Source organism: Papio anubis, unplaced genomic scaffold (genome assembly GCF_008728515.1).
Source record: "Papio anubis isolate 15944 unplaced genomic scaffold, Panubis1.0 scaffold97, whole genome shotgun sequence".
Taxonomy (NCBI): Eukaryota; Metazoa; Chordata; class Mammalia; order Primates; family Cercopithecidae; genus Papio; species Papio anubis.
In genome coordinates this window covers 213580-228599 of record NW_022169952.1, presented here as the reverse complement: position 1 = coordinate 228599, position 15020 = coordinate 213580, and the positions used below count along the sequence as shown (strand labels likewise).

Here is a 15020-nt window from a genome sequence, read left to right as displayed (position 1 = left end):
TTCAATTCCCCTTAATTGGTATGTTCAAATAGCCTTCTGTATGTCAAGCCCAGTGCTACGTGCTGGAGATGCAGAAGGAAACAAGGCAGAAGCAGCTCTACTCCTGCGGAGCCTATTGCCTTGAGGGGAACTCAAAGGATCTGGGGATAATTTCCCTGGAGAAGGCTCATGGAGGACAGACGGTGATAATAATAATGTTAAGATTTACTGAAGTTTTACTCTGGGCCAACATTACCCTCAATGCTTTACCTATAATTATGTCATCTAATTCTTACCACCATCCTTGTTTCATGTAATGAAACTGAGGTTCAGGAAGGTCAAGCAAATCAGCCACTACAACTGTGTACAGATTCTCTATGGTCCAGAAGAATGGAACAGGCTGTCAAATGAGAGCATGTACTTAAGAGGCTAACACAGTATGACTGTATGTGGCACTATACATAAGTGCTGAGTACATGTCTATTTCTTTTCCAGTCTCTGGAAGCATTCAAGAACAAGTTGTATGGTCATTTGTTAGGGCTGCTAGAGAGGGAGGCTGAGTATCAGATAGGTAGAAACACTGTGCATGGCCTTCCATCTATGAGAATCTAACTCCACTTTTCCTGGAATAATTATTTTCCTTTTTGGCAATAATAACTCAAATTATCAATGACTCCTCACTCCCACACCCCTACAACAGCAGCAGTGGCCCTGTGGATGGGAAACTAAGGCCCAGGAAGAATATGGACCAAATTACAGGTGATAAACCATCAATCAACTAATATTGATGGAATGTCCATGACACTTAAACCTTATTGTTCCAAGCTCTAAATCAGTGTGCACAGCAGGAAAAGAGCATGAGAAGGGGGCTTATACCTAAGACTCAGTGCCGGCTTTGGCATTAATTTACTTTGACTTTGAGGGTTTTCCTAATTCTTGTTTTCATCTCTTTACAACGAGGGGGTAGGAATAAACCTCTAAAGTCCTTTTCAGCTTGAATAATTGATATAAATTATTTGCATTAAAAAAAATCAGACCTCAGATGTAGGAGGATTTACCTTTCTTCCTAGAAGCCAGTGAGACCACAGAACCTTGGGAACTCAAAGGGACTTTACATGTGAGAATGGTCGGTCTAAGGCACCATCATCATGTGCCCAATGAGCACTTTTAAAATGTGGCTAGTCCAAAATGAGGTGTGCTGTAAGTGTAAAATACACACTATATTTTGAAGACTCAGCATGAGAAAAGGAACGTGAAATATCTCAAGAAAACATTTATATTGCTTTATATTGATATTTTTGCATATTGGGTTAATTAAAATACTAAAATTAACATCATAGGCCAGGCATGGTGGCTCATACCTGTAATCCCAGCACTTTGTGAGGCTGAGGCAGAAGGATCCCTTGAGCCCAGGAGTTTGAGACCAGCTTGGACAACATGGTGAGGCCTCATTTCTTAAAAAAAAAAAAAAAAATTAGCATCACTCATTTCTTTTACCTTTTTAACATGGATCCTATAAAATGTCAAATTACAATGTGGCTTGCATTGTATTTCTGTTGAACAGCACTGGTTTAAGGAGAAACTGAAGACCAGAGAGTAAACAACTTTTCCACAGAGCCAGAACTGGAACCAGGGTCCCCTGACTTCTCATTCAAGGCTCTTTCCACTCTTAATAGGCTTGGTAAGCATTCTTCAAGATGGCCCCTAATAATCCTCACCTCTTGTTGCCCTAGTGAAGTCCCTTCCACATTGAACAGGGCTCATCTGTTAGAAGACTACAGAAATGCCTGTATGATTTCTGAGGCTGGGTCATGAAAAACATTGTGGCTTCCAGATTGTCTCTCTTTGGCATGACTTGCTCTAGGGGAAGCCAGTTGCCCTGTCATGAGAACTATCAAGCAGACCTATAGAGAGGTCCACATGGTGAGGAACTGAGGCCTCTTGTCAACAACCACAACCAACCAGGCAAGCGAGTGCACCATATGGGGCGCCAATCCTAGAGCCCAGCCAAGTCTTTGAATAACTGCAGCTGACATCATAACTGCAAGTTCGTGGGAGACCCCAACCTACAAACACCCAGCTAAGCTTCCCCCAAATTCCTGACCCACAAACGATAATTAATGTTTACTGTTAAGTCACTAAGTTTTGATGATTTGTTACACAGCAACAGATAATATGCAGCCTTACAAACTTACAGGTCTCATATAAAAAAACTCACTTCTACCTTTGGCATTTGTACAGTGTGAGAAATTATTCTTGTTCTTTCTCCAGTCTTTGGCCTAGCTCAGGGTAACCCAACTAAAAACTGCTAAATTATCAAACTTGGGGAATCAAACCCAGGAAGGTAAGATTCCATTTTATTCTTTGAAGGTTCTTCCCTTTTCCCTTTATTGCAGAAAGAACCCAGGTCTCTTGACAATAAAAAAGCACCACATCATATCACCTTCACCTGTGCCATTCAGAGATGTGATTTCCACAAAATTGAGGGAACTAGAGCCCAGAATTGCTCAGTTAGACAGAGTATTGAGGAAGTAACAATAGAGAAATGACAATCTATGACATCTAAATTTCTCTAAGCTGAGACACTGCTGTCAATAGTAGTGCTAATGTTTTATACAGCATGTGTTGCTTTTCAGTGTTGTCACATTTAGATATAAATAAAACAGGATACATATGAAAACAGTGGCTCAGAGCTCATGGTATGTCCTTAGTTTCATGATCAGTGAATGATACGCCAGGTCTAAAATCTGTGTTTCAGTAGGTGACTCAAGTCAGGCTTCGTGCTTCCCAAGGCACGAGCATCCTCGCTGTTATGAGTACTCTTCAGTTGGGGCTGTCCTCTGAGATCAGTGTGCACTTGTAGATCTCCTTAAAGGCCACAAGGAAAGGTGGCATTACTTCATCCACGGTGACGTGCCTCTGGAGCTCCTTACTCAAGGAAGTGACGCCTGTCCCAACCAGTCCACAGGGCACAATGTGCTCAAACCACGTGAGGTCTGTAGAGCAGTTGAGAGCCAGGCCGTGGGACGTGATGTGCCTTCCACAGCGGACTCCTGCAAGGCAAGTCAAAGGGTCTTAGAGTAGATACCCTCCACTCTCCGGGCTTCGGGGTCCCTCTCAGGGCGATGAGAGAACCGGACTAGATCACTAGTTTTCAAATTTTGTTTCTGGAGAAACAAGGAATTGTGCACAGATGGGAAAAGGAAACAAATGAAAGGAAGGGGTGCGTGGCTTCAAGGCAGCTGCACTCATCATGAGGATTCCAGGAAATGTCTTTTAACAGATTCCAATACTTAAAAAAAAAAAAAAAAAAAAAAGTTTGGGGACGGGCGCAGTGGCTAACGCCTGTAATCCCAGCACTTTGGGAGGCCGAGGCGCGCGGAGCACGAGGTCATGAGATCGAGACCATCCTGGCCAAACCAGTGAAACCCCATCTCTACTAAAAATACAAAAAATTAGCCGGGCTGGTGGTGGGCGCCTGTAGTCCCAGTTACTCGGGAGACTGATGCAGGAGAATGGCGTGAACCCGGGAGGCGGAGCTTGCAGTGAGCCGAGGTTGCGTCACTGCACTCCAGCCTGGGAGACGCACAGCGAGACTCCGTCTTAAAAAAAAGTTTGAAAATTAGCACCCTTATTGCCATGACATTGTGATTGGCTGGAAGTAACCTGGCAATCCACTTCTCCTGTCTCTCCATTCACAGAAATGCGTGTTCGACTAGATGATGTAACGTGCCTTCTGCTTCTGAATATATGGTATCCGGGAAAGGGCTTAAAAACTCAAACGCAGCGGGTAGCTGTGATTCGAGGCCCGCGCTAGATACGCCTCCTCCCGGCCCGAGTTCTACCCTCACCTCCATTGGTCCAGCCCCGTCAGACCCCGCCCCCAGGCCTCAAGCTCCGACCCCGGCTCTCAGGTCCCGCCCTGCGCCGCGGCGCTCACCGATCGCGCAGATCTTGCGATCGTCCAGCCAGACGCCGGTGTAGGGCGGGGACCGCGCGCGGGCGTCCTGCAGGCCCTGGAGCTCGCACAGGCGCACGGCGCACGCCTCCAGCGCCGCTACGTGCATGCGCAAGCGCAGACCGAGACGCCGCAGGTCGAGTACCGGGTGGCAAAGCAGCTGGCCCGGGCCGTGGAAGGTGGCCAGGCCACCGCGGCCTGTGACGCGCACCTCGGCGCCCAAGGCCCGTAGCCGCGCAGTTTCCTCGGGCGTCAGGCCGCCGCGCAGCCCGGCCGTGTACACGGGCCCCGCGGGCTCGCAGAGCAGGAGCGCGCCCGCCTCAGTCCCCGACGAGGCTTCAGTGCCTGGCTCGGCCTGTAGCCGCCGCAGCCAGCGGTCCTGCAGCCCCAGCAGCTCGGCGTACGGCACCCGACCCAGGCGCACCAGCCGAACCGCGGGTTGCCGCATGGCACCCACCGCTGCGTCCGCGGGACCCCGCCCTCTCCCTGGGCTTGGGGGCGTGGTATGAGGGGCGGGGACTCAGGGGCACGCCCCAAGCCGCGGCTCCCAGGTGCGTGTTAAAAGCTGGAGGGGGGATGTGTGATTCCAGCACCCAGCGCAGGCCGGCCTCCTCCGTTCGTTCAACAACCAGTATTTAGTGCCTGCTATGTTCTGCAGGCCCTGCCCTAGGCGCTTGATACAGCGGTGCACAGCGTATGAGAAAGCTCTGTCCTGGTAAGCTTACATTCTTACAGCAGACAATAAGTGTTTAAGTATTTTTTTTTTTTTTTGAGACGGAGTCTCACTTTGTCGCCCAGGCTGGAGTGCCGTGGCCGGATCTCAGCTCACTGCAAGCTCCGTCTCCCGGGTTCACGCCATTCTCCTGCCTCAGCCTCCCGAGTAGCCAGGACTACGGGCGCCCGCCACCACGCCCGGCTAGTTTTTTTTGTATTTTTTAGTAGAGACGGGGTTTCACCATGTTGGCCAGGATGGTCTCGATCTCCTGACCTCGTGATCCGCCCGTCTCGGCCTCCCAAAGTGCTGGGATTACAGGCTTGAGCCACCGCGCCCGGCCAGTATTTAAGTATTAAGTAAATAAAGTTATTTCACGTATAAGGTGTTAAGTGCTATGAAAAGAAAAATAAAACGGTAACATGGTATGTCCTGGGTTGAGCCCCTGGGGGTCGCAAGAGGGAGATTAGCTTGCCTACAAGGTTATTGGTGGGGACAGGGAGAACTTAAAGATCAGCACCTGTAAGAAAGTGAAGGAAGGAGGAATTTGTAGGCAGAGCGAGAAGTTGGCCTGCAAAACGGTTTCAGCAGAGGCCTTTACCAATCCCAAGGGATGCTTGGAGCCTAGGATGACCCTTCAGAGTAGTTCCACATTAAAGCAAGGGGGCCAGAAACTCATATCCTTGCATTGACCAGTCATGGATACAGGCTACACCTGGAGAGGCGCTGTGATTTTTTTTTGTTTGTTTGTTTGTTGTTTTTGGCAAGACTGCTTCCCTTGATGGAGGGGGGCCCCCAGAGAAGGACTCAGTTGTGAATCATCAGCAACCAACTCCAGAAGCTGAGGGAATGACTGTCTAGGTGTCTGAAAAACATTTCATAAACATAGACATAAAGATCCTAAGCAAATATTAGCCAATCAAATCCAGCAATTTATAAAAGGATTAATACATCATGGTGAAGTAGGGTTTATCCCAGGAATGCAAGGTTGGTTTTGCATTCTAAAATCAACGTAATTTACGTTAGAAGAGAAAAACCTTCATTGGAAGAAATAATAAAACAAAAACTTTTTTAAAATAAAAGCTATGATTTTGTTCAATACATACAGATAAATCTGTTGGCAAAAATAAACACCTCTTCTGACCAAAAGACTCAGCAAACTAGGAATAGAAGAGAAATTTTCCAGTCTGATGAAGGGTTCAAATTATCAGGGTTTGGACAAGAGAAATCACATATGTACTATTTTAATCAAATGTTTTATTTGAGAAAATTGGAGACTCATATGCAGTTGTAAGCAATAATATGGACAGATTATGTGTATCCTTTACCCAGCTTTCCCCAATGGAAACACCTTGCAAAACTGTAGTACAATATCACAACCAGGATACTGACATTGATACAGTCAAGATGCAGAATATTTTCATCACCACAAGGATCCCTTATGTTGCTCTTTGTAGTTACACTGCTTGTTAATTCCTGGCGAACGTCTGTGTTGTATAGATGGATGGAATCATACAGTATGCAACCTTTTAGAATTTTTTTTCACTCAGCATAATTCTCTGGAGACTTATCCAAGTTGTTGCATGTATCAATAGTTCATTTCTTTTTATTGATGAGTAGTAGTCCATAGTATGAATGTACCGCAGTTTAGCTGTTCACTCACTGAAGAGCACCTGGGTTGTTTCCAGTTTTCAGATATTCTGAGTAAAGGTACTGTAGACATTTGTGTACAGGTTTTTGTACGAATGTAAGTTTTCACTTCTCCAGAGTAAATGTCCAGGAGTGCAGTTGCTGGGTTGCATGGTAGTTACATGTTTTGTTTTTTAAGAAACTGTCAAAATGCTTTCCAGAGTGGCTGTACCATTTTACATACCCACCACCAGTGTATGAATGATCCAGTTTCTCTGCATCCTCACGAGCATTAGCTTTTATTTTAGCCATTCTAATAGGTGTGTGGTGGTGTCTTGTGGTTTTAATTTGTATTTTCCTATTGACTAACGATGTAAGACATCTTTTCATGTGCTTATTTACCATGTGTATATTCCCTTCAATGAAATGTCTGTTCATGTCTTTTGCCCATTTTCTGATTAATTGTTTTTTGTACTGTTGAGTTTTTAGATATCTTTATACATTCTAGATATTAGCCCTTTGTCGAATATGTGCTTTGTAAATAGTTTCTCACAGTGTATGGCTTGTATTTTCATCCTCTTAACTGTATCCTTTGCAGAGCAAAAGTTTGTCATTGTGATAAGGTCCAGTTTATCCACTTTTCCTTTTATTGATGCTTTTGGTTTAATAACTCTTTGCCCAGCCCTAGATCCTGAAGACCTTCTACTGTCTATTTTTTAAAAGATTTTTTTATTTTACATTTAAGTCTATGATACATTTTGAGTTATTTTTTAAAATAGGTGTAAAACTTTGGTTGCTGTTGCTGTTGTTCTTCTTTTGTTTGTTTGCATATGCATGTTACATTACGCCAACACCATTTGTTCAAAAGGCTATGTTTCCTCCATTGAATTGCTTTTATGCTTTGTCAAAACCAGTGGCACATATTTGTGTGATCCTATTTCCAGTTTCTGTATTCTGTTCCATTGATCTATGCGTTTATTCCTCTACCAATACAGGTTGAGCATCCATAATCTAAAAATCTGAAATCTGAAATGCTCCAAAATCCTAAACTTTTTGAGTACTGACATTACGCCACCAGTGGAAAATTTCACACCTGAACTTATGTGAGTTGCAGTGAAAACACAGGTGCACAACACACAGTTCATGCAACATCCCCAAGGGGAAAAGACCCTCCCAGCTCTTTTCTGCTGCAGTTTTTCTGCTCACACCTGGAATTACCCATCCCCACAAAGGGTAATTAAATGGCCTGTGTACAGGCTGGACACACCAACAACACGTTTCCCAAAATGCCCCATATGGGGCCAAGACCTATGTGCATTACTCACTGCATTTTTTTGCTTATTCTCTGCTGTGTGGTGTAAATATATTGTTGAAAATGTCAAAAAGATCTGAAGATACCCCTGTGAATATCAGTGATAAGAAAAAGAGGAAGCATTTATGTTTATCTATAGCACAGAAAGTCAAGTTGTTGGAGAAACTGGACAGTGGTGTAAGTGTGAAGCATCTTACAGAGGAGTATGGTGTTGGAATGACCACCATATATGACCTGAAGAAACAGAAGGATAAACTATTGAAGTTTTATGCTGAAAGTGATGAGCAGATACTATTGAAAAATAGAAAAACACTTCATAAAGCTAAAAATGAAGATCTTGATCGTGTATTGAAAGATTGGATCCGTCAGCGTCTCAGTGAACACATGCCACTTAATGGTGTGCTGATCATGAAACAAGCAAAGATCTATCACAATGAACTAAAAATTGAGGGAAACTGTGAATATTCAACAGGCTGGTTGCAGAAATTTAAGAAAAGACATGGCATTAAATTTTTAAAGATTTGTGGCAATAAAGCATCTGCTGGTCGTGAAGCAGCAGAGAAGTTTACTGGCAAGTTCAGTAATGATGATGAACAAGATGGTAACTTGGAAGGATTCTATATATCAAGTGAGAAAAAAATAATGTCTGACCTCCTTACGTATACAAAAAATATACATCCAGAGACTGTCAGTAAGCTGGAAGAAGAGGATATCAAAGATGTTTTTAACAGTAATAACGAGGTTCCAGTTGTTCATTCATTGTCCAATGGTGAAGTAACAAAAATGGTTCTGAATCAAGGTGATCATAATAGTAATGATAATGAAGATGATGTTAACACTGCAGAAAAAGTGCCTATAGATGACATGGTAAAAATGTGTGATGGGCTTATTAAAGGACTAGAGCAGCATGCATTCATAACAGAACAAGAAATCATGTCAGTTTATAAAATCAAAGAGAGACTTCTAAGACAAAAAGCGTCATTAATGAGGCAGATGACTCTGAAAGAAACATTTAAAAAAGCCATCCAGAGGAATGCTTCTTCCTCTCTACAGAACCCACTTCTTGGTCCCTCAACTGCTTCTGATGCTGCTTCTCACCTAAAAATAAAATACAGTATGCAGTAACCTCTTAGTCAAAACATAGCATCATACTTGGAAACTGAAAGCCTACTGTTATTTGTTATTGTTGCTTAACAGCTGATACAGCTATTCTGGTGACACTACTGTGCTGGCTCACTTAACCTGAATACACTATTTTTTTCATTGTATTACTGGTATGTCATATTTTTTACTGTTAAGTACTTATGTGTGAATAAGTGTTAGAAAATGATTGCTTATTGGTAGCATATAAATTCAGAATCAGGAATGATGGTGATGCCAAACAATCACAGATCGTCCACATGGGTGGTGGAGATGTTAACACCTTTGCTTTCTGATGGTTCAGTGTATCCACACTTTGTTTCATGCCAAAATTATTTAAATTATTGTATAAAATTACCTTCAGGCTATGTGTATAAAGTGTATATGAAACATAAATGAACTTTGTGTTTAAACTTGGATCTTGTCCTCAAGCTATCTCGTTGTGCATGTATAAATATTTCAAACTAAAAAAAAAAAAAATCTAAAATCTGAAACACTTCTGGTCCCAAGCATTTCAGATAAGGGATATTCAACCTGCACTGCAGTCTTGATTGCTGTAACTATATAATAAATCTTGAAATCAGGTAGCATGATTGATTCCACTTTATTTTTTCCTCAAAATGGTTTTAGGTATTCTAGTTCCTTTGCCTTTCCATACAAATTTTAGAGCGATATGGATGTCTAAAAAATACTGTTGGAGCTGGGCACAGTGGCTCATGCCTGTAATCCTAGCACTTTAGGAGGCTGAGGCAGGTGAATCACAAGGTCAGGAGATCGAGACCATCCTGGCTAACATGGTGAAACCCCATCTCTACTAAAAATACAAAAACAAAGTTAGGCGGGCGCCTATAGTCCCAGCTACTTTGGAGGCTGAGGTGGGAGAATGGCGTGAACCCAGGAGGTGGAGCTTGCAGTGAGCCAAGATTGCGCCACTGCACTCCAGCCTGGGCGACAGAGCGAGACTCCATCTCAAAAAAAAAAAACAAAAACAAAAAACTGTTGGTAGATCTGGATTGGTGGCCACATAAAAATCTTTTTGGGATTTTTATAGGAATTGCATTAAAGTTTGTTATCAACTTGGGGAGAATTGACATATTTGCTACATTGGGTCTTCCAGTCCATGAACACAATATCTCTCACCATTTATCTAGATCTTCTTTGACTTGTTTCATCAACAGTTTGTAGCTTTCAGCATACAAATCCTATGTGTGTTTTGTTAGATTTATACCTAAGTATTTCACTCTTTTTTGAGTGATTGTAAATGGTATTTAAAATTTCTGTTTCCACTGCGAGTATATAGAAATGCAGTTGATTTTTGTGTATTTATCTTGGGTCCTACTTCTTTACTAAACTCACTTATTAGTCCTATGAGTTTTTTGTAGGTTCTTTAGGATTTTCTATGGAGACCATCATGTCATCTGCAAATTGGGACAGTTCTATTTTCTTCCTTTCTGATATGTATGCCTGTAATCCCCCTTTTTTTGCCTTATAGCACTGACTAAAACTTCAGTACTGTGTTGAATAAGAGTGGTAATAGCAGACATCCTTGCTTTGTTTCCAGTCTTGGAGGGAAAGCATTAAGTCTTTCACCATTAAATATAATGTTTGCTATAGGTTTTTGGTAGCTGCTTTTTATCAAGCTGAGGAAGTTCTCCCTTTACTGCAATTTTTCTCAGAGTTTTTATCATGAATGGTGTTGAAATTTGAGAAAACTTTTTCTGTACTGATTGATAGAATCATGTGATTTTTCTTTAGCCCATTAATATGTACATTACATTGACTGTTTTTTGAATGTTGACTAGCGTTGCATAGCTGGAATAAACCCCAGCTGTATAAATCTTTTACTGCTTTCTTGCATTTGATTTGCGAATATTTCATTGAAGATTTTTTGCATCTAAGTTTATGAGGGTTATTGCCTGTAGTTTTCTTTCTTTTGTACTTCTTTACCTGATTTGAGTAGAAGGGAAATACTAGCTTCATAAGATGAATTTTTAAATCTTCAACTTTTAAGTTCAGGGCTATATGTGCAAGATGTGCAGGTTTGTTACATAGGTAAACTTGTGCCATGGTGGTTTGCTGCACAGATCATTCCATAACCTAGGTATTAAGCCCAGCATCCATTAGCTATTCTTCCTTATGCTCTCTGTTTCCCCACCCCACCCCTGATAGGCCCTGGTGTGTATTGTTCCCCCACCCCATGTGTCCATGTATTCTCATCATTCAACTCCCACTTGTAAGTGAACATGGGGTGTATGGTTTTCTGTTCCTGCATTAGTTTGCTGAGAATAATGACTTCCAGCTCCATCCATGTCCCTGCAAAGGACATGATCTTGTTCCTTTTTATTGCTGCATAGTATTCCATAATGTATATGTACCACATTTTCTTTATCGAGTCTATCATTGATGGGCATTTGGATTGATTGCATGTTTTTGCTATTGTGAATAGTGCAAATGAACATACATGTGCATGTATCTTTATAATAGAATGATTCATACTCCTTTGGGTACATACCCAGTAATGGGATTGCTGGGTCAAATGGTATTTCTGCCTCTAGGTCTTTGAAGAATCACCATACTTGTCTTCCACAATGATTGAAGTAATTAACACTCCCACCAACAGTATAAAAGCGTTCCTTTTTCTCTGCAACCTCACCAGCATCTGTTGTTTTTTGACCTTTTAATAATCACCATTCTGACTGGCATGAGATGGTGTCTCATGGTGGTTTTGATTTGCATTTCTCTGATGATTAGTGATGTTGAGCTTCCCCCCGCCCCCATTTGTTTATTTATTTATTTAAGAGACAGGTTCTCACTATGTTGCCCAGGCTGGTCTTAAACACCTGGCCTCAAGCTATGGGCAGTTTAAAGGATCTGTATTCTGCTGTTGTTGGATGCAATGTTCTATAAATGTTAATTAGAATCAATGGTTAATGATATTGGGTGAGTTGTTCTATATCCTTGCTGATTTTCTGTCTCATTGTTGTGCTGATTGTTGAGAGAGAGGTGTTGAAATCTCCAACTGTTGTGGATTTATGTATTTCACCTTTGGATTCTGTAAGTTTTTGCTTCACGTATTTTGTGTCTCTGTTGTTTGATACATACACATTTATGATTGCTATGTCTTCGTGGTGAATTGACCCTTTTATTATTATATAGTGTTCTTCTCTGTCTCTAATAATTTTCTTTCCCCTGAAGCTTACTTTATATGATATTATTGTAGTCACTCTGCTTTCCTTTGGTTAGTTTTACATGATATATCCCTTTTCACCCTCTTACTTTCAACCTGCCTTTATTGTTATACAGTCACATACCACATAACGATGTTTTGGTCAACAACAGACCACATATATGATGGTAGTCTCATAAGATTATAATGGAGCTGAAAAATTTCTGTTGCCTAGTGACAACCTGATGATTCTGATGCTACTATGTGTATGTCTTAGTTTTAACTAAAAAAATTAAAAAGTTTTAAAAAAGAAAAAATTTAAAAATAGAAAAAAGCGTATAGAATAAGGATATAAAGAAAACATTTTTATACAGCTATACAATGTGTGCTGTAGGCCATTGTTATAGAAAGAGTCAAAAAGTTTAAACATTTAAATGTTTATAAAATAAAAATGTTACAGTAAGTTAAGGTTAACTTGTTTTTGAAGAAAGAAAAATATTTTAAAATAAAGGTAGTGTAACCTAAGTGTGCAATGTTTACACCTACAGTAGTGTACAGTAATGTTTTAGGCCTTCACATTCACTCACTGTTCACACATAGACTCACCCAGGATAACTTCCAGCCCTGCAAGCTTCATTCATGGTAAGTGCCCTATATACCACATTTTTACTCTCCCTTTACTACATTTTGATATGTTTAAATACACAGATACTTACCATTGTTTTACAGTTGCCTACATTATTCAGTACAATAATGTGCTGTACAAGTTTGTAGCCTAGGAGCAGTAGGCTATAGCATATAGCCTAGGTGTATAATAGGCTTATACCATCCATGTTTGTTTAAGTGTACTCTGTGATGTTCACATAATGACATAATTACCTAACAACTCATTCTCAGAGTATGTCCCTGTTGTTAAGCCATGCATAATTGTATTTAAAGTGAGTTTTTTGGGAGTCCCAGGTGAGAGGATTGCTTGAGGCTGGGAGTTTGAGAGTAGCCTGGACAACAGAGTGAGACCTTGTCTCTACAAAAAAAAAAAAAATTTGCTAGGTGTGGTGGTATTCATCTGCAGTACTAGCCACTTGGGAGGCAGAGGCAGGGAGGATTGCTTGAGCCCAGGAATTTGAGATTACAGTGAGCTGCAGTCATACCACTGCACTGCAGCCTGGGAAACAGAGCAAGACCCTGTCTCTTGATTATTATTATTGTTATTATTTTGAGAAAGGGTCTCACTCCATTGCCCAGGCTGGAGTGAAGAGGCATGATCTCAGCTCACTGCAACCTCTGCCTCCCAGGTTCAAGTGATTCTCATGCCTCAGCCACCTGAGTAGCTGGAATTACAGGCGTATGCCCCCATGCCCAGCTAATTTTTGTAGCTGTAATAGAGATGGGTTTTTGCCATGTTGGCCAGGCTGGTCTTGAACTCCTGGCCTCATGTGATCCACCCACCTTGACCTCCCAAAGTGCTGGGATTACAGGTGTGAGCCACTGTGTGAGCCAAGACCGTATCTCTTTGAAAATAATAAATAAATAAAATAGTATTTTATAGACAGCATGTGTTGGGGGCCGCACTGGGGGTGGTGGAGAATGAAAGAACACACACAAAGACAAAGACACACAGAGAACATGGCGGCCGCACTCAGAGCCTCCGCCTCACTTTATTTATACTCCATAAACCTCACGTCAGCAGAAAGAATGCAATGCAAAACAAACTTTCTTTTCCCACATGTAACCTTCTGCTCAGTACCTTGTTTCTATATTCTTTCTTTTTTTTTTTTTTTTTTTTTGAGACGGAGTCTCGCTCTGTTGCCCAGGCTGGAGTGCAGTGGCTGGATCTCAGCTCACTGCAAGCTCCGCCTCCCGGGTTCACGCCATTCTCCTGCCTCAGCCTCCCGAGTAGCTGGGACTACAGGCGCTCGCCACCTCGCCCGGCTAGTTTTTTGTATTTTTTTAGTAGAGACGGGGTTTCACCGTGTTAGCCAGGATGGTCTCGATCTCCTGACCTCGTGATCCGCCCATCTCGGCCTCCCAAAGTGCTGGGATTACAGGCTTGAGCCACCGCGCCCGGCCTACCCGCCTTCTTGGCGCCTACGGGAGTTCATTAAAAGTTCAGTTGGAGATACTGTCCTTGAGCCTTATCTATTCTCAGCATACTGTTTTCAAAGGCCCCTGCATTTCCCCCCTTTTAATTTTGTTTTGCCTCAATCCTAAAAAGGTAGCCCATATTTGTTCCTGTGTTTTCTTTTGGTTTTGGTGGCGACGGAGGGAGCATCGAATCACCAAAAGAAGTAGACCCAAACCAAGTGCCCAAAGCAATATACTTCCAGAGATTGTAGAAATCCATGTTTTTATCTGAGTCCATGGGTTAAAGGCAGCAAGGCGCTGCCCCAGTTCCTGCAAGGTTACAGTTCCAGACAGCACATGTAATTGTTGTCGAAATGCTTCGGAAATGTTCTGAGTGAGCTCTTGAATGTCCAAACTAATATTTTTATGGCCAATTAATAATTTTCGGATTACAGTCCAATTTTGAGAGATGTTAAAAGGCACAGGCGTTACACAAAATTGAGTGGAATTCCAATCACATTGTAATGTTACCCGAGTACTGAGTACAGTGAGCTGATCTCCAAGCCATGTCAACGCTTGCTCCATGTTGTCCAATCTTTCAGCAAGTTGAGAATCAATGTTTCGTTGTTGAAACCATAACCGGTGAGATTGTTCATGCCATTGCTGCACAAATTCAGCATTTTGTATGCTTTGATGAAGAGCGAGCCCTGCTACAGCCGCAGTGGAGGCAATAGCAACAAGACTCATCACTGAGGCAATTATAAGTCCAAGGGCACGGCGGGTTCGCTGAAGAGAAGTCCAAATATAAGTTTCAAGAGGTGATGCCCCCCACGGTCGCGTAAGATTAACAGGTAGCCAAATTTCCTTATGAGCCCTGAGGATATAAATATCCCCAGCAAAGTTGTGCCACCAAGAATGATTGAGGCAAGACAAAAATGTACACGTATTTGTACAATTAACAATTCCCGTATTATTATCCCATATCAAATTCCCTGCTAATAATAGGTAGGGCTTACGGACACAAGCAATAATATATTGAGAGGTATTCCGATATAACTGA

General features: G+C 42.0%; 2 protein-coding genes across 4 annotated transcripts; one reads left to right on the top strand and one right to left on the bottom strand.

Moving 5' to 3' along the window:
- Positions 1-2413: 2413 nt before the first annotated feature.
- On the bottom strand, positions 2414-4409 carry LOC116273620 (putative lipoyltransferase 2, mitochondrial). 2 transcript variants are annotated; one of them, XM_031662758.1, is made up of 2 exons: positions 3920-4409; positions 2414-3032 (listed from the first exon to the last, which is right to left on the bottom strand). In XM_031662758.1, the coding sequence occupies exons 1-2, from the start codon at positions 4383-4385 to the stop codon at positions 2803-2805; spliced, it is 696 nt and encodes a 231-aa protein (XP_031518618.1). In that variant the 5' UTR covers positions 4386-4409; the 3' UTR covers positions 2414-2802. The 2 variants fall into 2 exon arrangements, with proteins under 2 accessions (XP_031518618.1, XP_031518619.1); XM_031662759.1 differs by having other exon boundaries at positions 2913-3032; positions 3882-4409.
- LOC101020511 lies at positions 4067-9317 on the top strand. 2 transcript variants are annotated; one of them, XM_003910408.4, is made up of 2 exons: positions 4067-4652; positions 7274-9317. In XM_003910408.4, the coding sequence occupies exon 2, from the start codon at positions 7654-7656 to the stop codon at positions 8713-8715; it is 1062 nt and encodes a 353-aa protein (XP_003910457.2). In that variant the 5' UTR covers positions 4067-4652; positions 7274-7653; the 3' UTR covers positions 8716-9317. The 2 variants fall into 2 exon arrangements, with proteins under 2 accessions (XP_003910457.2, XP_017804248.2); XM_017948759.3 differs by having other exon boundaries at positions 4380-4488.
- The last annotated feature ends 5703 nt before the right edge of the window (positions 9318-15020 follow it).

What these genes read in the sequence shown, in the direction of transcription:
- LOC116273620 (XM_031662758.1), bottom strand. Translation starts at nt 4,385, where the DNA reads ATGCGGCAACCCGCGGTTCGGCTGGTGCGCCTGGGTCGGGTGCCGTAC. An exon ending in TCGCAAGATCTGCGCGATCG is followed by an intron (nt 3,033 to 3,919) that starts GTGAGCGCCGCG and finishes CTTGCCTTGCAG; the next exon opens with GAGTCCGCTGTGGAAGGCAC.
- LOC101020511 (XM_003910408.4), top strand. Translation starts at nt 7,654, where the DNA reads ATGTCAAAAAGATCTGAAGATACCCCTGTGAATATCAGTGATAAGAAA.